Source organism: Pimephales promelas, chromosome 17 (genome assembly GCF_988280905.1).
Source record: "Pimephales promelas chromosome 17, fPimPro1.hap1.1, whole genome shotgun sequence".
Lineage (NCBI taxonomy): Eukaryota > Metazoa > Chordata > Actinopteri > Cypriniformes > Leuciscidae > Pimephales > Pimephales promelas.
Window position 1 is genome coordinate 7,027,480 of NC_142785.1, and position 23,378 is coordinate 7,050,857.

Below are 23,378 nucleotides of genomic sequence, written 5' to 3' on the forward strand. Positions count from 1 at the left end.
TGCGTGCGAGACGCATTTAGTTGATGCATCTATGGCAACCAAACGTCACTGGTGAGACAAACGTGCAAAGAACGGACGGTCAGATTACGTTTTGGCAGGGGAAAAACTGATCAGAAAATGTAATGAAAATGTAACAGAAGTTGTAGAAATGTAGTGGAGTAGAAAGTATAATAATTGCTGCAAAATGTAACGAAGTAAAAGTAAAAAGTAGGCATTTATTCTACTTAAGTAAAGTAAAGATACATGAAAAATGTACTTAAGTAAAGTAACAAAGTATTTGTACTTCGTTACATTCCACCACTGGATTTAATTTAGGCTTTTATCCGCAAACAAACATTGTTTAGCGAACATAAACAGAAGCTCAACCGAACCTGCTTTACTCTTGCCGAAGCTCAAACGTGCTGCGTAACGTTGAGAATAAACCTCATTGTTTCTTGCACGTCAAGCGAACATGTTTGATGTGAGAGTTGATGAATGTTTATAAAAGCCTAAATTCAGCCTGTTCATCATATAAAGCGATCGTGTCTCCTCAGAAAATTTTGGACGTAATCGCTCAATTCATATGGATTAGTTTAGCAATTTCTTAATAACCTTTTTGAGTTCGTAGTTGCGTAGCTGTTAACGGAGGGACAAAGCTCTCAGATTTCATCAAAAACATCTTCATTTGTGTTTGGAAGATGAGCAACAAGTCTTACAGGTTTGGAACGACATGAGGGTGAGCAATTCATGAAAGAATTTTCGTTTTTGGGCGAACTACCTCTTTAAAAACGCATGCAGTATGATGGCATGGAATGCTGGGAATTGTTCCTTGTGACAGATCTAAGAGTTTCATGCCACACTGGCACTGTTTGTGAACAGCAGCAGAAGAGCACTTGAGCGACCACTGCAAACCAGAGCCCAGCGCACACATTAATTAGCTAGCTTTTAATTACCATTTCGGCTAAACTAACACAGGGTTTTCTGTTTTGTGTTTGCTACATTAGGGAAACGGGGGATGGGAGACTTGTAATTAGCATAGTCCACAATAGAGGAGCCTTTTTCTCTTGTTTTTTTTTTTTTTTTTTTTTTTACAGGAGGTGGAGGAGAGACGTTGGACCGTGAAGATGGAGCTCCATTAATGCAGTGATGCGCTCTCCAGACTCCTGCAGATCCTTCAGGCTGATGGCAGGCGGCGCAGAGCACACAAACCGTGAACCTCCCCCACACACTTACGGCACAAAGAGCTGCTCTGAGATCAGGGCCAATCATCCTGTCACAGATGAGTATGCAAACACATGCAGCTGTCGGAGAAACAGCACACGTGTCGAGGCTCAGGGTACGTTAAAGGGATAGTTCACTTTGAAATTAATTTTTGATATGTTTTAGCTTACCTCAAGGGCATCCAAGATGTAGGTGACATTGTTTCCACAGTATTTTCAATTTTGACATTTTTCAGTCAAACCGTTGTTGTCTATCAGTCATACACTGGAGGCTAAGGGGGTCCACCAAAAAGCATGCACAGAGAAGTCCAAATTAAACATTATTGTGGACAATTTCATGTTCCTAGTCCTCCTGGTGAGCCAAAAATGTAAATATGAATCAGAATATACTTCGCTCCTAAAAAAAATCTTGGGGTGCCAATAATTATGATCAATGTGTTTTGAAGAACTTTTATCTCACATTGTGATTTTGATTGTGATTTTATCTCATATTTGTGATTAAAAAAATTCAGTAAAAGTCATTTATTCCCTGAACTTTTAACATCATTACTCCAGTCTTTAGTGTCACATGATTCTTCAGAAACTATTCTAATTTGTGAAATTTAGTGTTCAAGAAACATTTCTTATTATTATCAATGTTGAAAACAGTTATGCTTCATAATATTTTTGCGTTAACTGAAAAAGGAGAATTTAGATTCATTGATGAATAGAAAGTTTAAAAGTACAGCATTTTTTAAAAATATTTTTTTTTCTTATTCACTGTCACTTTTGTTCATCTCCTCAGACTCCTCTATATATTTTTAAATAGCTAACTCTTTTGTTGATACTTTTAGTATCAAATTAATATTAGCACATGAGCTTCCTTCAATGCATTATGGGACTGGTTTCTCCACAAAGGACACATGTGATCCTCCCCTTGTAAAAAGCATAATTATGCTGCTTCCTATTTGGGTGCGGATGTAAGAACTACTTGAGATGCAAATTAGTATCATTTATTAGTCTTTAAACTTAAATGTTTTTTGTATTGTCCCTATGCAAATAAAAAGGTTGCAGCTCACTAGAACAGAACCGTTATTTTAAGCAGGAAAAAATTACCAGAAAAAAAAACCAAGGCAGACTTAGTGATTTCTTTGCATTGTATTTTGTGTAACATGTGATCAGGTAGCTAAAACACTACCGAATATTACCACTGCAGTAGCACTGTACAGACATTACAGGTGCGTCTCCGATCTAACAGGACGCAAGTACTGAGTGAAAAGGCACTTTTGGCATAACTGATATTCTTCCCTCCTGGGGCGGGCTCTTCTTTGACCCGGAGAAATTAAAAACGATAAATCCTTCTTTATAAAGTACATCATATAAAAAGACTGTATGTAGTAAGCCAAAGACTCAGTCTAGGCCTGCAGAAAAGCTGGAGTTGGTGTCCAGCTGCCCTTCTTCTGCAAGGCCTCAGTGGAGGTGAGCATTGAGGTCGTATTTATTACAAAACTTGTCAGTCAGCGGGATGCAGGTGAGAAGCTCACACCACTCACACTTGACGGGGTAAACATAGAAGAGAACGACGAAACCGGAGAAGATGCCCAGGAAAAGAGTAAGTGCCACTAAGATCTGCACACGTTTGCGGTACATGTCCATGCGGCCGAAGCTGATGTATGGCAGGAAGGCGAAGGAAAGGAAGAAGCCTGAGAAGAAGCCACAGATGTGGGCGAAATTATCTATCCAGGGCAGCAAGCCGAAGGCGAAGAGGAACAGCACTATGCACGAGAGTTTGATGAAGGCCCTCCATGGCCGTGCCAAGATCTGCCAGCTCTGGAACAGCTCCACGAACAGACATGCCAAGATGCCAAACTGAGAGCCAGCTGGGCCCACCTGCCATTGGAAAGACAGAGAAGGGGTTACAAGTTACTAGTTTTATAGCTTGAACGAGTTCCTGCAGAGATGTAAATCTACCATGGTTGGCCATAACCTGGTGAAAATGCCTGGCGCAGTGGATAAGACACATGCCTTTGGTGTGAGAGACCCATTCTCGAATCCACTGTGAGACACCAATGTGTCCCTGAGCAAGACACTTAAAGGGTTAGTTCACCCAAAAATGAAAATTAAGTCATTAATTACTCACCCCCATGCTGTTCCAACCCCGTAAGACCTTCGTTCATCTTCGGAACACAAATAAAGATATTTTTGATTGAATCTGAGAGCTAGATCAGTCCTAGATAGACTGCCTAAGGGACTGGCTCTTGACGGCCCATAAAGTCATTAAAGAAAAAGTTTAAATATTCCATGTGCCTACAGCGGCTCAATTATAAGTTTATCAAGCGACGAGACTACTTTTTGTGCGAAAAAAACATAAATACGTAACTACTTTATTCGACTATTCTATTACTTCCTTATGGGCGCAAGCGCGAGAACTGAGACGAGGATGATCTCCTTCGACTACATCCCTGTTACCGGCTGCTCACCGCTTAGGAGTTTTACCGCCACCTACCGTATAAAATGATGATCCATATATAAGGCGCTCCGGATTATAAGGAACACTGTCGTTTTTTGAGAAGATTAAAGGCTTTTAAGTGCACCTTATAGTGCGGAAAATACGCAAATTGAAAAGCGTATGTACAGCGCGCATCTTCCTCTGCTTGTAAACAGAAAGTTTTGCGCTTCCAGCTATATCAGCACATCATCTTATACGGTAGGGGGCGGTAAAACTCCTAAGCGGTGAGCAGCAGGTAACAAGAAGTAGACGAATGAGAACGTCCTCGTCTCAGTTCTCGCGCATGCGCCCATAAGGAAGTAATAGAATAGTCGAATAAAGTCGTTATTTATGTTTTTTTCGCACAAAAAGTAGTCTCGTCGCTTGATAAACTTATAATTGAGCCGCTGTAGGCACATGGAATATTTAAACCTTTTCTTTAATGACAAGAGCCAGTCCCTTAGGCAGTCTATGGAGGACTGATCCAGCTCTCAGATTCAATAAAAAATATCTTTATTTGTGTTCCGAAGATGAACGAAGGTCTTCGTTCAGACCGTTCACTGATTCGTTCAGTTTTTTTTTTCCATATACATCAGCAGCAGGGCGGCAAAATGTGTTAACAACGTATTTACTTGTTACAAAATAAAAACTTGACTTTATTAAAAATTGTGCCCTAGGCTACTCATTAAATTGATAAAATAAGTCTAAATAAGCGATCAAAGTCTCAACACTCTTTTTATCTTTTAAATTACACTCTTTTCGGATGACCAAATCACAAGTGTGTTTTAATCTGTTTGCATACTAGGCAGGCTAGTTATCATTTTATTTGTTTGGTCAGAACGAGTTAAACGAGGAGTTATTTTCTGTATGTAAGTTATGAATTGCGCGTGCACAGTACGAATACCTGCGCTTTGCATTCACTTTCTGCTGATTGATGAACTAGATTGACAGAATGGCCGACCTGGTACACGAACTGGGTATAGCAACCAGTTCGTTCAATTCGTTCAATTCGTTCACGAACGGGAGATCTCTCTCTCGTTCAGACTCATTCAGCAGAGTAGATCCAACCAATTACATGCCCCTTCTAAGCCCAAGCTGAAATGCTATTAGCTGACGTGAGTCACGTGACGCAAATGAGCTGGAATGACGTGACGCAAATAATCAATAATACTCTATTTTTTTTTAATGTTTTAATGTTTTACAGTTAAAGTATAAATCTGTTGAAACATAAAACAACAATAATAAAAATAAATAATACAAAATGCACACAAAACACCAGTGCTAGTGGTGCCACTCATTTTGAAGTTAGCAGATTACCTGATGTAGTTTGTAGATCTTAGTAAAAACGAAAATTTTAAGCTGTCTTTTATTAAATTAAACCATCAGCTTGCACTGTTAACTTCGTCGTCATTATTATCTTGACGTTCAAACAACTGGTTCTTTCATTCACGAACGAGATGTATGTAACAGTTCATTGGACTCGTTCAAACTCAAAGCAACTCAATAAAGGGCGTATTCGTTCACTAGATTCAACAAATCACATGCTCCGTCCTCGTATCATACTCGAAGGCTATTGGCTCGAGGTTTAGTCACTCTTTGTCTTTGACAGATGAAACGGGCCACAGAGCTACACGGTTCATTGAGCTGCGCATGCGCGCAATAGCGGCGCGCAGTGGTAGAAGGGGGAATTTCAGTGAACGAGAAATATGAGTCAATGGATAACGTGAACGAGAATGATTCGTTCACCTAAAAGATTCGTTTAAAAAGAACGATTCGTTCACGAACGTAACATCACTATTTCGAGTCGGACAATAATGCCTACAGAGTCAGAGTGCTGTATAGAGATGGAACAGGTATAGTTTAGTAGTTTAATTACGGTTATTGTAACGTATTTGTCATCTGCTTGTATGTATCCATTATTTATTAATAGCCTACAGTCTGCTGTTTCGGACCAGGTCCGAATGACGATCAAACCTATACTGATGAGTTTAATAAAGTTTATTGTACATCACACAAAAGATGAAGCGTCAGTTTTACTTCAGAAAATCACCGTAAGAGCCGAGTAAACACAGAAAGTTATTAGAAGTTGAGGGAGCATTCCTGTGGGCGGACGTTAGTCAAAAAACTGGTCTACTGACATAATTAAAGAAGGAAGTAGAGGGATGTAGTCCAAACGGGCCGTTCGATGTAGGCTACTTCTGTTAAATAAAATATCTCGGTTGGTATTGAACTTTGAGCTTTATGATTTTACAGATATTATTCATACTAACAACAACATTACACACTAACTAAAGTTTAAAACATGGGATCACGAAGAATGGGACCTTTAAAGGCCAATGCAAAAGGTGAGATTGATTTGCAGGTTGGATTTAATTCCATTAAACACCATTTGAGGGTTTATATTAAACTATCTCATAAATGAATGTATGGATTTTAAAGGAGTAGTTCACTTTTAAAAAAAAACTTTTGCTGATGATTTACTCACCACCATGTCATCCAAGATATCCATGTCATTCTTTCTTCAGTCGAAAAGAAATTAAGGTTTTTGAGGAAAACATTCCAGGATTTTTCTCCATCTAATGGACTTCAATGGGAACCAAACGGTTCAAGGTCCAAAAGACAGTTTCAGTGCAAAGGGGTTTAAACGGTCTTATCAAGCGAAATTATTTAAAAAAGAAATAACAAGTTTAAGTTTTATAAGCACAAATGCTCATCTTGCTCTGTTCTGTGATGCTCGTTCATGACTCTCTTGTCCGAACTCGTTCATCAAAATGAACGAATATTTTTCCAAAGTCGGTTCGTTCATTTCGTTTGTTGAGTGAACCAAATGACTTGAAAAAAGATTCGTTCGTTTTGAAAAACGAGTTTGAACAGGAGAGTCATCACAGAGCTTATAAAACTTAAACTTTGTTATTTTTTTCAAATGAGCGATCGTTTCACTTGATAAGACCCTTATTCATAGTCTGGAATCGTTTAAAGCCCTTTGAACATTTTGCGGTTTGGACTTAAACTGTCTTTTGGACCTTGAACCGTTTGGTTACCAGTAAAGTCCATTATATGGAGAAAAATCCTTGAATGTTTTCATCAAAAACCTTCATTTCTTTTCGACTGAAGAAAGAATGACATGGACATCTTGGATGACATGGGGGTGAGTAAATAAAAAAAAAAAGTGAACTACTCCTTTAAGACGCCTGATCCAGACTCATGGTGCTGTACCTCTGCTCTGTACGGTAAGAAGATGGCGCTGGCGAGGTTTCCTGTAATCCCACTGAGGATATAGATGATGGAGATTCTCAGCCAGCCCGCTAGCTTCTCCAAATCCCTCAGAATGGTCATCTGGAAGCACACAGACACCAGGCAGTGCAGGATCCTGGAGAGAAGAAGAGACTTTCACAATCAATCAAACAAGGCTTTACCTTTGTCAAGAAAGAGCAGTCAGGATAAGTAATCTGACACTGCGTTTCATTTATTGCGAAATTCACAATGGGCCCCCTGCAACGGATCACACTTCCTACTCACCCGGCATGCAGGAAGAGAGAGAGCCAGAGCCGATAGAACTGGTCTGGGATCTCTGGGTTCAGGAAAGGCAGGAGGCCACACACGTCATCCATACAATGCACCTGAGAGAGGATAATCAGTTTTATCCATAACTACACAAAATTACAGTTTATAGCTAAATGTCTGTACGCTCTAATTAAAAGCACTTGCAGAGATGTGGCTCTTTACACCCCCTGGTGGCAATTTATAAAACTGCACATTGCATTACGGAACTGCTCTTGAAAATCAACAGAATCTATAATATCTAAAGGCAGAGATATGTCAGCTAGAAGAAACATCCACTGACCTGGGAACACAATGTGGCCTCCTCATGGAAGTATCCCTTCATGAAGTTACAGTACTCTCTAGATGTTATCTCACACCTGTGCAGATCACAATTTACACAAGTTTAAACTTGACCTACTAAAGGACAACATGAGATGAACTACCAGTGAAACCTTTAAATGAATTTTGATCATCTAAATCATCTGCTAATTCAGAGCTTGATTTCCTTCCTATTTCAACACTGAAGATTTATTTCCCTGTTTATAACACCATCCCAAGCTAGATACAACATTCCATTTTTTTTAATGAATCTAGCATTCATAGTGTGCCACAACTCAACAAAAATCAGCCAAAATTTGACTCCTTGCTTATTAACCCTATAAAGCCTACTGCAAATCTCTAAGGCCTCTATATTATCAACATGATGAATGATACGCTAAAAACCTGTTATAATCTAATCTAATACATGCCTTCTGTTGTCTGATTGCTAGTTTATACTTTTTTTAGAAAGTAAAAGGCATTTTGGCTTGTGGTACACCTGTCTTTTTGCTATGGAATCTAGATTTTTTTTATATAACGTAAACAGGAAGAATAACATTTATATTGCTATTAATATTTCAAGATATACAATTACTGGACTGAAGCAACTTAGGTTGACTAATCCATCCACCAATTTTTTGAACAGGCTTTTGAGAACATTTATTTGAACATCTATCAGTCATCATTGTATTGCATTATATATTTGTCCACCCACAGTAAAACTAAAGAGCCTTGATCATAAAACTAAAGCATTTAAATATCATCTTACTAAGCATTTAAATATCATCTTACAAGGCATTTAAATATCATCTTACTAAGCCATAATTGAGAGATATGGAGTGGCAACTGATATTTATATGAATTGTGTAGTTTGCCATACTGTTATAACATCTTCATCTTACTTCTTTAGTTGTACACTGTAAAAAATATATTTTCATGATTTGTAATCACAACATTTTTTCTTTTGTCAAATCAACTTAAATAATTGATGTAGTTCAGATAACATAATATTTTGAGTTGTATTAACTCAATTTTTCCATTTCAAGGAACTTAATTTTAAGGAAATCAGGTTACTTAATTTTTTTTTTAAAGTTAAACCAACAATATTTTTTTTACAGTGCTATAGTCACCAATCTAGTCTTTATATGTGTATAATTCCAAATGGAACATGGATTTAAGTTGTGTTAGTTCATTTAGAGATATTTGTTAGTAACCCAGTACAAAAATGTTTTGATAATTTCATAAAAGAAACTTATAATAGGATAATATAAACATATTACAATATACAGTCACTCTGTATAACACAACGAAACAAAAAACAAAACCATGTAATATGGAGAAGCCAAATGTTGACAAATTAACTCCAGTACTGTCGACTTAAAGGCACAAAATGTACGTTTTTTTATTAAAATATCCAAACACTAGAACATTGTTACAGTACATATTTTGTATAAATGTACCGCCACCTACTGGTAGTTTAACTTCTTATTTAGAGTATGATCTCAAAAAATCGATTTCATATATTGGGGATTGTTTGACAAAAAATGTTTCATCCTCACGTCGTTTCAAACCTGTATGATTTTCTTTAAAGAAGACATTTTGAAGAATGTTGGTATCTTAACAGTTTTGGTCTGTAAACATACTGCATCTAAATATCAATTCAGAGGCAGCTTCTAAAAAAAAAAGAAATCATGGCCATTGAAGCCTTTTGTGTTATGTAACATGTATCATGTGATTAAAGGGATAGTTCACTATGAAATAAATTTTTTATACGTTTTAGCTTACCTCAAGGGCATCCAAGATGTATGTGTCTTTGTTTCCACAGTAGTTTCAATTTTGATATTTTTAGGTCAAACCTTTCTGGTCTGTCAGTCAGATAATGGAGGTCTATGGTCACCACCTCAAAGAGCATGCACAGAGAAGTGCAAATTAAACATGATTTAATGACTCATAAATGTAACCACACATTGATGGCCTAAGACATGAAACAAGTGGTTTGTGTGAGAAAACGAACAGTATTTATATCGTTTTTACCTCTTGTAACCACAGCCACGTCCAAGTGATAAGAGGGCGCGGGCGCTTTGTAGCTAAAACAATATAAATACTGTTTGTTTTCTGACACAAACCGCTCGTTTCGAGTCTTAGGCCATCAATGTGTACTTACATTTAAGAGTCATTAAATCATGTTTAATCTGGACTTCTCTGTGCATGCTCTTTGAGGTGGTGACCATAGACATAAATGGTTTGACTTAAAAATATCAAAATTGAAACTACTGCAGAAACAAAGACACCTACATCTTGGATGCCACTGAGGTAAGCTAAAACATATCAAAAAATAATTTCAAAGTGAACTATCCCTTAAATCGGTTTAAACATTTTAAACACTGGGTAGCCCTAATTACAGTAGATGTTTACCATTGAAGTACTGTATTTTTTTAAAGGCTCTTAAAAGGATGAAATGAATTAATATTTGTCACTGCTATCAGTCTTTGTTAGTTAATTTGAATCACTTAATATCTAATGGTGTGTGTGTGTGTGTGTGTGTGCAGGTTCTCCTCACCTTCCTTTAGTTCCGATGCAGCAGGGCCTGCCAGTGATGACACAGTCGATGTGTGGCAGGTTAGTGTGGTTCCCTGTGCTGTACCTGGTGCATATCTGAAAGAGAGAGAGAGATAAATGGTGTATAACAGTCTTAAAATGAAGCTATAATGAGTGTTCACATTAGTCAAACCGTCACTCACCGGCCACTTGGTGATGTCATCAGGCCACTCGTGAGGAGTAACCGAGGCAGGCTCCAGACAAATCCTAACATCACAAATATGTCAAATAAGATTATTCAGTCTACAGGCGTTGTGAATGGGTAAAAGAGTATAACGGGTTCGAACTGTACCTGGGGTCTTGATGGCACACAGAGCCATACTGACGCACTTTCCCCTCTAGAGACGGAGCGCTTGGGTGCTCAGGCCACTTTACCCATAATGCCAGTGTACTCTGTGAATATTACAGGGACATCTGTGTGAAAATAGGTCGAGTGCATACATTTATGTAGACATGCGAGTTAAAACAGAAACTGACCGAGCACTCCTCCTGAGAGGTCTGCAAGCAACCTGATTGGTCATTACGGACGCAGCACGCCGAGTGCCGCTCACTGTCCTTCTTCTCCTGAATGAGCTGGTGAACCTCCTGATCCTGACGCATGCAGGGGGAGAACTTGGCACCGAGGTGTATCAGCGCCTCCTGCGGGACAGGGAAACAATTGCATAATAGGCAAGGGCGTAATGGTAATGCTAAACTCAAACGAAAACAAAATTATTTTAGTATTATTTTTACATAGGCTATAGACCATTTCACAAGATGTAAACAACACTGGTCCAGAAGCACTTCCTGTTTCAGTTTGTAACTGTTTTCTTTATTTCACATGTAAAGAAAACATCTTAAAGATGTTTGTTTTAACTTTTTGATTCAGTTTTAAATGTTCTGTTGGTTGTATTTTATCCCAGCTTTTATATAGTGTTAAAAAACTGAAACAGGAAGTGCTTCTGGACCAGTGTTGTTTACATCTTGTGAAATTGTCTATAATTATAGTATTTATTACTATTTTTACTTATATATTTAGTTTAGTGTTAGCTTTAGTGTTTTGTGTACTTTTGTCGTTTTATTTATTTTGATGACACTTTACAATCATGTTCATTTTGTTAACATTGGTTAACAACATTAGTTGCTATCAATGAAAAATACTTGTGAAGCGTTCATAAACTTACTAATAGACTAATTTACTAAAAAAATTAACAGACCTGAACCAACATCTGTTGTATTTTTATTAGCAAGCATAAATAAAGATGAATAAACAATATAACAAATGTATTTCTAATTGTTAATTAATGCATTTACTAATGTTGCCAAATGGGACCTTATTGTAGAGTGTTACCAATATTTCTATCTAGCGTCACACAAGGTTTCATTTGTTTAAGTTAACTACATTAGTTAACATGAAATAACAATTAACAATAAACCTACAGCATTTATTATTCATAGTTAATGTTCATTTCAACATTTACTAATGCATTTTTAAAATTAAAAGTTGAATTTGTCAAATTAGACAATGCAATGTGAAATAAAAAATAAACAATTAAGAACTGCATTTTTATTCATTAAAATTGACACAGATTATTAAATGTGTAAAAATATATTGCTAAATGTTAGATAACATTATATTAACCAATGTTAACAAATGAGACCATATTGTAAAGTATTACCAATTATTTTTGTCAGTATTACTGATAGTTACTAATAACAATACATTGTAATCTAATCAATAAAATTGTGACAACATATTACAAGCAATAAATTAAAAGCATAACAGATTACAAGCATTAAATTAAAAAAATTATAACTGCGTAATAATTAATCAAATTAATTCCTTAAAAGTTAACCATTTAAAATGAGTCAAATTTACACCAAAAATAAACAAAAATATCTGAATAACAGATAGACGTCAAAGATGAATGAAGAACTCTTTATTTCATATTGCCAATATTGAAGACACCTGATGTTAACAAACAGAATCACTGAAGGAGAAAAACATAATTTTAAGTCACCATTGTGGTGATCAATATTTATTTTAGTTGGGCTCTTAACCCTTGAGTCATTCACTTTAAGTTTTGTTTGGGTGATATACCTGAGTTATAACAGTCAGATGAACAAATAGAAAAGGTTATCTGATGGTCTTGGTTATGTTTTAACATTATATATATATATATATATATATATATATTATTTTTTTTCATAATATTTTATATATATTTTTTATAACTCAATTCTAATTTGTTACATTTAATTAATAATATTGCTTGTAATCTGTTGCCACAATTTTATTTCTTAGATATAGCATTTTCATTTTACAGTGCACTGATATAAGACAATTATAATCAGCATTTTATAAAAATTTTTAGTATTTTCGAATCATTTTAAAAAATGTATTTTACGACAATATTACACATGCAATTAAAACCTCAAACAACATAAATGGAATATTGATAACCCAGAAAAGGGCTGAAGGGCTCTCTTTGAGGATAATTTTGTTGACTTCCAGGTCCCAAGCTGGGAAGATTATTTTGTTTTATAAATACAGACATAGCAGCACAATTACAATTTACACATAATTTAAATCAAATCCATATGTTTCAATTTTGTAAATGTGTTTACCGAGTCTGGTCCAATCCAGAAGTTTTCTTGCTGCATGAATTTGACATTTTCATAAACCCCTTTGTTTCTTAAGACCTACAACAGATGACAACCTGTTAAACACCATAATAAACACAAGCACATTGCAACAAAACCCCAAAACACATTTTACTTACAGAATCAACAGTCTCATGTTGTGAAAAGCCCACAGGTGCAATGCCATAGATGGAAACTGCCAAGATGGTAATCAGCAAATGGACAAATGTGATCCAGTAAGTGAAGAAAGGCCTGTGGGATGGAAGAACTCAATTCATCATCTTATACAGACACAAACTCATAACGTACGTATCTATCCAGACACCATCATGCAATCTCAATAGTCAACACCCAATGCTGTTAAATACCTGTGGTCGTTCATGTCTTCAATCTGTTTCTTCACATAGCTGTCAATGCGTTTGCGGTAAGTGCGGTTGGTCAGTCTGCCCACCATGCCGAGCCCGTAAGGACGCTTCTCCTTGGCAAAGAGTTTCTTCACAGGCACAGCAATGCGCTGTCCACGCCGCTGACCGCTCACACTTACCACTTCCTGCCGTAAGCGCACTTTAGGCTGAACCAGAGCACCATCCTTTCCCTTACGCCAGCCTCTCTCGAGAGGCCTGAGAGACATGGAGAGACATAGATATGAGCTTAGATGATGGTTCACCCAAAAATGAAAATTAGCCCATGATTTACTCACCCTCAAGCTATCCTAGGTGTATATGACATTCTTCTTTCAGACGTTATATTAAAAAAATGTTCTTTTATAACGGCAGTGAATGGCTGTTTCTGTTTTGAAGTCATATACACCAAGGATGACTTGAGGGTGAGTAAATCATGGGTAAATCAATCAATTTTCACTTTTGGGTGAACTATCCCTTTAAGCCGGGGACACACTAACGACTAGCTGAATAACGACTGGCCTTAACACATTTTTAGACTGTTTCAGATTTTACTGGAGCAGATTTTAAACACCGACTGTGAACCCGGACCGAACGCAACCAGAGACATTCCACTTCCTAAATCCTCAATACAACTATACAGGGAAAACCCCGTAACGGCAAAGATGGCGGTTGTATGCACGTGCATAGATATGTATATAAAGGCTAGATATGTCATCCACGCTGCTGGCCAATGGAGGTCGACGTCAGCACCTGGCGGCCATCTTGTCACAGGTAGCTCGCTCACTCATAACATTGTGTTAATGGCACATGTACTTTTTAAATGACCATAACTTGCTCAATTTTCTACCGATTTTCAAACGGTTTGTTTTGTTATACACGTCAGAGATGTAGTTATGACACTGCATACTTATGAATAAAAAGTGTATAAATCAAAGAACCAAGTGTAAAGTGTAAGTGTAAAGAAACCAAAACGTTTGTAAATCCGTCAAGATTTCAACGAGATAAGCGTATTTGTGTTCGTGCTGACCACTCATCTTACATCAGCTTGCTTGTGACCAGGGCCTGAAATTAACACCCGACCACCTGCCAAATGCGGGTGAATTTTGCTATTGGCGGGTAACACTGTCAATCTACCTGCCACATTGGCGGGTAGCCAATGAGAATTGAGTGATTCATTAGGATTTTTACATTTCAACGAAGTCCGCTATTGCGGTGGACTTTAGCTAAAATGTGGCGGCACATTACTGGGGTAAAGAGGCCAGCTGAAACAAAACAAACAGCCAACAAAAAGATGAGGATGAGAAAAAGAAAAGTAAAGAAGACATTTTAATACAAAGTGAACAATCAGCGGCAATGGCAAGGTTCGTGAGCGGCTGATTTATGACAGCGACTGTTGTTTCGTAACGTTCATGCGATCAGAAAGAAGATGAGGCTCTTTTTCCGACTACGTGTGCGAGTATTAAACTGTTGATGAGATGGGATGAGATAATGTAACGCGTCGCTGTTGTATGTTACAGTACAATGACAGTTGCACAGATGTGTGTGCGTGTGCAACTGTGCATGTTGGGAGTTGGGAACCGGTGAGAAAATGTCCGGTACCCGGTAATTTTATCAGTAATAACATTATTAATTTAGTTCATATTTAACCGTTCCTGAACGCTGTAACTAAAAGCTGTTAAGAGTAAGACCTGTACGTGACTAAATCCGCCATCAACACAGCCGCGTGTGATTTGTTTACGAGCTGCGGTAGGTCTATCTGTTGAGTATATACTATATATGTTGTGTGTGTGTCTGCAAAATCAATGAATAAAAAGATTTTTTTTTAAATGTATGTTATTAGAGTTATTATTACTTGACAGCACTAAAATGTGTGTTCTTACAAGTTAAAGAACAATATTGTGAAATTCCCGGGTTTGTTTGTTTTTTTTTTTGTTTTTTTTTTTACGTTTATGAGGCAAAAAAAAAAAAAAAGGCTGGTAAAAAGTCTCCGTGGCGGGTGAACTTTTAAATCCACCTGCCACAGTGGCCGGTGGCCGAAAAAATTAACTTCAGGCCCTGCTTGTGACAAGATGGCCGCCGGTGATGACGATGGAAACTCCGCCGTAACACATCTAGCCTTTATATACATATCTATGTGCACATGCCCCGCCCCTCCCGCTGGAAAGCCAATCGTCTGCTTTTAACAGTCAAATCGGGCAACATGTCAGCCTATCGTCTGGTTTCACTGACGCACGCGCACAGTTAAAGTTTGCGACAGCGGAGACGAGAACCCTCCCACAACAGAACCGGAAGACAATACAATGCTGAATAAAGTCGTCGTTTTTGTTATTTTTGGACCAAAATGTATTTTCGATGCTTCAAAACATTCGAACTAACCCACTGATGTCACGTGGACTACTTTAATGATGTCTTTATTTCCTTTCTGGACAAGGACAGTATACCGTACATACATTTTCAATGGAGGGACAGAAAGCTCTCGGGCTAAATCTAAAATATCTTAAACTGTGTTCTGAAGATGAACGGCGGTCTTACAGGCTTGGGACGACATGAGGGTGAATCATTAAAGAGTAACTAAACACTTAACCAACTTTTTCATTTCGTTAATGACCTGTAAGAATGGATCTTTATTAATACCAGTCATTGATTCGAGTAACTTTTTTGACATTTGTTTATAAAGTGTTTTATTTCTATAATATATGGTGTACAAGCGTCTTAGTGCTGCCCTCTTCAGGTTGAACGGTGGCTACTACAGTTGAATTTTCCTATTGGATGTTTCGCACTTTGTGACGTACGCAGGTTTCAGCTACGCCCTTGACAATATAAAAACCATCTTGTGTCATCAAAGCCACAGTAGGGAGTCAGGAATTGGAATTGTGAGTATTGAAAACGGTCAGGATCGAGTGTTTTAGCATCTATTTCATCCCCATTATCTCCACTTTTTCAGCATTTTCAAATATTGCCAGTGGGTGGAGTCAGGCTCTGACCAGGGGTTTGGTTACCCTTTAATGACATCATTTTCATTTTTGGGTGAACTTTAAGTGTGTTTGTAATAACTTAAGAGCATCAGAATAATGTTCCAAACTTAAAAAATATTTGTCAAGTGCACATGTAACTGACAGCATAAGATGGCTCCGCTCCAGTTCGGTCTTCTCTAGGGCACTGCCTGTCAAGTCCCTCTCATCTCCAGCTCTACTGGCATCCGTTTCTTTAATGGCAGCTTCAGAAAGCGACTCAAACACCTCGTCTGCGTATGTGGACAGCTCTTCATGTGTAAACCCATCCTAAAGAAACAAATGGCCACATTAGGTGTACAAAAACATTACTGATATTTAATTTCTTGGACGAATTATTTCCCAGCTATTTTCCCTATTCAAGCCAGTGCTGTTATTGTTAACTAAAACTATTACAAATTATTTTAAACAAAAATTAGAAATGTTGCCTTGGTAAATAATTTAAAGCTGCAGTCCGGCATTTTTCCTCTTTGTCGCCATTTCTGTTCGAAATCTGCAATTGCAGTCATTCGCTGAATTATCAACTTTACGTGAGTTGTACCTCGGAACTGGCACAGCGTGGATGAACACAATGTTTGAGGAGAGTGTGTGGCTGTCAGTTGGCAAGCTGGTGTGGACACTGTCATTCAGAATCACAGATTATTCTTTTTGGAAGTATGACCAACATCAGAATTTTCACTGGAAAATATCATCTGAACAAGTAACATCCACTTTTGTTCTGGTTCGGACATTGCAGTAAATCGCGTTGATTAAATCTAACAATCGCTTATAAGTTATCATATCACACAAAACCGTGCAAATTATACTTTGTTCTCAAATTGTTAAAGTGAACAATGTCAGAATTGCGTGACTACATGTAATGTCCTTCCGATATTATCCTTGTTTTCCCATGGGCCCGGTTACAGTCTCTTTTTTTCTGTAGTCACTCCAAAGTCAGAACGAAGTCTTTTGTATTTTACAGCGGGGGAATCTGTTGTCACTGGTGATTGTTGTTTGAACCTTTCTGGGTCTGCCATCAATTTAATAAGTTTAATTATATGAAGTGCTGTAAGAAAAGGCTATAAATCTCCACCTCCAACATCCTCACACGCAATATAGCCTAGCCGAGACACTCTTCTTTATGTGTACAGATGTGACGTAATGACGTAAAGACATGCTGGAATCTCCCGCGGAAATCCACCAGTACCATTGGAGTTAAAAACATTATTACAAGCTTGCCGTTTTGAATCGAGCTAAGGCAAGCAGATAGTTTTAAACACTGGATGGCATTTTCTCAAATATGTATTTTGGATTTTTTTTTAACCCCAAAAAAGCTACGGACTTGCAGCTTTAAGTTAAAAATGTAAGTACTAAAATTACTATAAAAACTTAAATTTAAATTAAATTAAGATAAATAGAAATGCAAAAAAAAACGTAACATAAACAAATTAAAATGATTACTGAAAATATCAAATAAAAGATAATAATCTTTTATTCTTTAATCTTTAATCTATAAAAATATTTGTAAATACTATAATAATATATAAATAATATTAATCCCTCGTCGTGTCGACCAATGGAAGACAGTTCAGTTGATGCTAGTGGTCCATTTATATGTTTCACCTCAACGGTCTTTACATATTCCAACACTAGGTGGCAACATTGAGGTGGGCTGGGCTGTAAACACCAGGTTTTTGTAGTCAGTTTCACCTTGGCAAAGAAGGAGGTGTCCAGTTCATCTGGAAAGTCCACAGTGTCCTCTTCTAGGAAACTGGCTGCAGCAAAACTGCGCCTCGGCATTCGCCGAACGGTCCCTTCACGAAGAGAGCGCCCCTAAAACCAGAGTTATCTTCATCAACAACAGCATCATGTTTACTACTACTACTCAATATTCATGTATGAACACAAGGGTACATAACATCTAGATATACATCAAAAACAGTGGGTGAGATCTAATGCCATTTCCAATGCAGCTGTGCTGTTTCTGAGGCCAAGCATGAGATTACCTCAACCTGCTCCAGAATATTCTATCAGACCAACAGCTGAACATTCCAGTGGAATTATCATAGCCATCTGTTAGCGTTGTTCCCAGGCCTTTAGCCTGGTCATCTGGGCTCAGGCACTAAATGGAACTGGGCCAAATCCCAGGCCAACAAGTCAAGCCAGAGATAAACTTTTACATAACAGATTATCGGGGGGGAGGGTAATATTTGTTTATTACAATCTTTACAAGGACGTCAAAGCGAGCCTCTGAAGTAATCTATGACAATCACTATGGCTGGGTTTATGGGATGGCCCTTGCCTTGTTCCAACTGCATTCACGTCAATTTGACATTTGGGGCACTTAAGCTCAAAGGAGATTTCCGAATTTTAGGAAATGATTATTGACTCGGATCAAAAGGTGATTTGGTTTTTTTTTTTTCTAGCAATTGTCAGAAATGTGTCTGCCGCTTTATCCTGTTGATTGTTTCTGTCTGGGAACTTGCTTCGTTCATATCCGGAGCATGACTTCACAGGAAATCTGGGGAATGAAATTACTTTTTGGGGCTATTCAGTTCTATGCAACTATATGGTATAAATTAGTGGTTCTCGATTTTTTTACTTGAAGGCCCTGCATTGTCTAATATAATAAAGATATTCTCTTTTGGTATTTCTACTGGAATTATGATATTGATATTTAAAAAAACAATTAACCACAATTATTTGTGATTCCAGATGATTAATATAATAAAAACAAATAGATACTAAGAAGAAAAAAATCATTACATTTTTTTTTGTTAAGGATTTTAATTAAATTGCATTAGTCAATATTTTTTTTAATAATTATATATATATATATAAAAAATTAATTTATAATAATAACTATATTATTTTTTATAAATATTTTTATAAAATAATTATAAAAATATTTTTTATAATTATATAATTTAATTTATTATAATAATAACTTTCTATAATTATTCAAATTAATTTAAGTCAAAATTTAATTGAATTTAATCAATTCTAAGGAAGTTTGCTGAAGGCCCCTGGTTGGAATTACTGTTCTAAATCATATGCAGTGCGAATGCAACTTGCTTAACATTGTTGTCTCTCTATGGTCTTACCTTCACCAGAGCAGCAGCTGCTCTGAAGCCCATCTTGGCGACAGACTCACGCTTCCGTCTGCGGGGAGGTCGGTTGAAGCCAGAGCGGGAGCTGGTGAAGGAGCACAGGGAGGCTGCGCAGGGGGTGATGGGGGTCTGAGGTACACTAAGGCCGTCCACTTCCTCTACGTTACGGAACGCTCGACCCCGAGCCAGCGGGTCTACGATCTGCAGAGACCGACAACAACAAACCTAAACAGTGAGTCATGATCACCCTGTGTGTGTATCCTAAACCATCGGCTCTTAATAGTGTGCATCATCTATGGTAAATTGTTTACGGAAGTCCCATGTTTACAGAAACAGTTGTTTCCCTAGAACAACCAATTTGGATCGTACACGTGCATGTGTCCAGCTTACCCTCTGCATGCCGTGCTGTGCCGGTGGTACGTATAGAGGAGGAGGGGTCTCGGTGCTGGTCATGGACAGATTGTCTTGGCTGGGCAGGTCCATTTCGCGCATCACCTGAGGCTTCAGTTTGCCGTAGCGCTGGGTGCAGTGGCGCAGGCTCTTCCGCTGCCATTTCTGGGTGGCATCCACGTCATTGCTGACCCCGAACCAGTCTGCTGTGCCCCTGCAGTCACATCATTGTTTATTATAGTAATAATACAGCAGTTTTACCACACCAAGCGTACAAACTAATAGGCCCTCAAGAGAGAATGGAAAAACATAATCAAATCCACTTGGGCAATCTGAGCCAAGAGCCAAAACAACAAACTAACTAACCGAGACATTCAAAACATCCATGGGCGATTCTGACTGAGTGCATTAACTCTTTGATTGTAAGCACTCATAAATATCTAACATTGATAGATAAAGCAACTTTTTATTTTCCTTTCTGGCCCCACATCATCACATACTGTACCCGTCACCATACCGAGAGATTGGCATGGTTTTATTTCAGTTAGCCGTTTGATTTGCATTGAGAGATCTTATGGGAAGTACCCCATGCCATTCTCTAGGTATGGTGAAGGCTATTTTAATTCCAAAGGCCAAGAGAACTTTATCAGGATGTATAGTATCCTGGATCCATGAAATAACTGGCTTTTAAAAATAAAAATGTGGGAATTTAACATAGGGGTGTCCTGACTTATGCACCCTGTATTTTAAGGAAGAACATTTATTTATTTTCCGATACATTTTATTCATGCACAAAGAAAATTGGTGCCCTCATTTTTTTAATTAAAGGTGCCGTGTGTAAGAATTGAGGTTAAAATATCCCAAAAAATAGCTACACGCATCAAAAGAATAAGAAGAAATAAGGTTGATGATGTCATTAAAAAAAATTACAAGTTACAGTATAGTGCTGCAGAGATATTAACCTAAATTAGCATGCTAAATTACTAGCCCCGGCCCGGCAGGTGTCGTAATACCAGTTTCGGCCATGGGAGGCGGTATGCGGGCGGGCAACATAACCACCAGCCAAACTGAAATACACAAATAACTCGCACGGCTTGTGGGTGTACTTGAACCTGATGTCAATCGTGTGGAAAGTACAGCCCATTACTACATTTCAGTTCAGGAAAGAGCTCAAAAAGTGATTGGTCGATATGCATGAGGAATACATTTTGGTAAAGTTGTAGCATACTGTATCTTTCAACAGTGTTCGTGTTCTTTTACCATTAGCTAGTCGAGATGATCAGTTCACGTGCGCTAGGTATTTGTCGCGAAACATTTAAAAGCGCCAAAACGGTATTTATTGTTTGAATTGCGTAATAAAATTGACAGAATCTGAGAGCTTAAGATTTTTATATATATCATAACTAACCTGCTCTGTCTAGTCTGTTGGTCTCCGTGTCCTTTTCTGTGTGTGACAAAATTGATGTGTGGTGTGAGAGTGTGTGAAAGTGTCGATTGTGTGTCTCGCGGTGAATTCGTAAGGGTTGGCGGCTCTGAATGGCGCTAGCTTGGTCAATATCAGCGAATGCTCGGTCAAATGAATTCAAACTAATAATTAAAAATGTAATATGAACAAAACGAATGCCGTAAAACTTCAAATAATAGCCCGGGCTTTTATTTTTTCATATCGTCGAAATGACCCGGCTTGTGTTTGAGACAGGCGTCTATGAGACGGACTTTATAATTTAGTGTTGAGATGTTGTTCATTAAGTCTGTAATCTCTAAAAATCTCCAAATACTCCACGTGAAACTGCGGTCTTCCAACCTTTTACTATCGTGTCAATTGATTTGATTAATATGCGCGAGATAGAGAGAGCAAAACAGCACTCGCTCGTGTTGTTTGAAGATGTGAGATGTAACTTTCTGGAGGTATACTGCCCCCATCTGGTATGGAATATGGAGTATGATTTGATTTTTTTTTTTTGACAGATGGCACCTTTAAGGCTCAGAAAGATCAATTTGCAAAAGATGCTTTTTTATTCCTCCTTTTAGTCATCTGCAGAAGTCAGGAGGTACAAGAAAGAGCTCTGTAAGTTGTTTACGTTCATTATTTTTGTAATGTTATGATGTTTGAGACCTGAGGTAATTTAACCAACACCGTCTCTGGTCTCATGACGCTTTGCAGACGCTGCACTGGCTGTGTGTGTTCATGTGTTTTGAAGGAGGAGTGGCTTTGGAGGCGCTCTCAACGGAGGGTGGGATCTTATGCTTTCAAACCTAGATTACTATTGCTCTCTGAAATGTCCTACCCTGCCTTTAAGACACAATAAATTCACTTGTGGTGTGTTAAATAATACAATTTGTTTTCAGAGAACATTGCATTAAAGGGATAGGTCACTTTGAAATTAATTTGATATGTTTTAGCTTACCTCAAGGGCATCCAAGATATAGGTGTCTTTGTTTTCATAGTATTTTCAATTTTGACATTTTTCAGTCAAACCGTTGTTGTCTATCAGTCGTACACTGGAGGCTAAGGGGGTCCACCAAAAAGCATGCACAGAGAAGTCAAAATTAAACATGATTCGTCATGACTCGAAGACTCCTAGATAAGACCCTTATTCGTCGTCTCATTTGGACCTTGAACCGTTTGGTTCCCATTGAAGACCATTATATGGAGAAAATCCTGGAATGTTTTCCTTAAAAACCTTAATTTCTTTTCAACTGAAGAAAGAAAGACGTGGACATCTTGGATGACATTGGGATGAGTAAATTATCAGCAAAGGTTTTTTGAAAAGTGAACCAGTCCTTTAAAAACATTATTACAAGCTTGCCGTTTTGAATCGAGCTAAGGCAAGCAGATAGTTTTAAACACTGGATGGTATTTTCTCAAATATGTATTTTGGATTATTTTTAACCCCCAAAAAAGCTACGGACTGCAGCTATAAGTTAAAAATTTAAGTACTAAAATTACTATAAAAAACTTAAATTTAAATTAAATTAAGATAAATAGAAATACAAAAAAAACCTTATAAAATAAATAAAAAAATACATTAAACAAAAAAATTAAAATGATTACTGAAAATATCAAATAAAAGATAATAAATATTTGTAAATACTATAATAATATATAAATAATATTAATCCCTCGTCGTGTTGACCAATGAAAGTCAGGCAGTTGATGTTCAGTTGATGCTAGTGGTCCATTTATATGTTTCACCTCAACGGTCTTTACATATTCCAACACTAGGTGGCAACATTAAGGTGGGCTGGGCTGTAAACACCAGGTTTTTGTAGACAGTTTCACCTTGGCAAAGAAGGAGGTGTCCAGTTCATCTGGAAAGTCCACAGTGTCCTCTTCTAGGAAACTCGTAAATGTAAGTACACATTGATGGCCTAAGGTAAAAACGATATAAATACTGTTCGTTTTCTCACACAAACCGCTCGTTTCGTGTCTTAGGCCATCAGTGTGTACTTACATTTACGAGTCATTAAATCATGTTTAATTTGGACTTTTCTGTGCATGCTTTTTGGTGGACCCCCTTAGCCTCCAGTGTATGACTGATAGACAACAACGGTTTGACTGAAAAAGTCAAAATTGAAAATACTGTGGAAACAAAGTCACCTACATCTTGGATGCCCTTGAGGTAAGCTAAAACATATCAAAAATTTATTTCAAAGTGAACTATCCCTTTAAGGATTTTTCCTCTAAATTAATTCATGCTTAAGACCAACTATTCACCAGTATATTAAGAAATACA

The 23,378-nt window shown here is 37.5% G+C and overlaps 1 protein-coding gene across 3 annotated transcripts in view; it reads right to left on the bottom strand.

The window, feature by feature from the left end:
- Positions 1-2,321: 2,321 nt before the first annotated feature.
- The window catches only part of rhbdf1b (rhomboid 5 homolog 1b (Drosophila)), a 58,741-nt gene continuing 37,684 nt past the window's right edge, over positions 2,322-23,378 (bottom strand). For all 3 annotated transcript variants that reach the window (XM_039665755.2, XM_039665756.2, XM_039665758.2), the window contains 15 exons: positions 19,642-19,855; positions 19,246-19,452; positions 17,852-17,974; positions 16,269-16,432; positions 13,116-13,367; positions 12,888-12,999; positions 12,733-12,807; positions 10,603-10,764; positions 10,418-10,518; positions 10,269-10,332; positions 10,088-10,182; positions 7,511-7,586; positions 7,186-7,286; positions 6,883-7,036; positions 2,322-3,068 (listed from right to left, as the gene is read on the bottom strand). In XM_039665755.2, the coding sequence (XP_039521689.1) occupies positions 2,649-3,068; positions 6,883-7,036; positions 7,186-7,286; positions 7,511-7,586; positions 10,088-10,182; positions 10,269-10,332; positions 10,418-10,518; positions 10,603-10,764; positions 12,733-12,807; positions 12,888-12,999; positions 13,116-13,367; positions 16,269-16,432; positions 17,852-17,974; positions 19,246-19,452; positions 19,642-19,855 (2,320 nt within the window). In that variant the 3' untranslated portion in view covers positions 2,322-2,648. The remainder of the gene's footprint in view (positions 3,069-6,882; positions 7,037-7,185; positions 7,287-7,510; positions 7,587-10,087; positions 10,183-10,268; positions 10,333-10,417; positions 10,519-10,602; positions 10,765-12,732; positions 12,808-12,887; positions 13,000-13,115; positions 13,368-16,268; positions 16,433-17,851; positions 17,975-19,245; positions 19,453-19,641; positions 19,856-23,378) is intronic.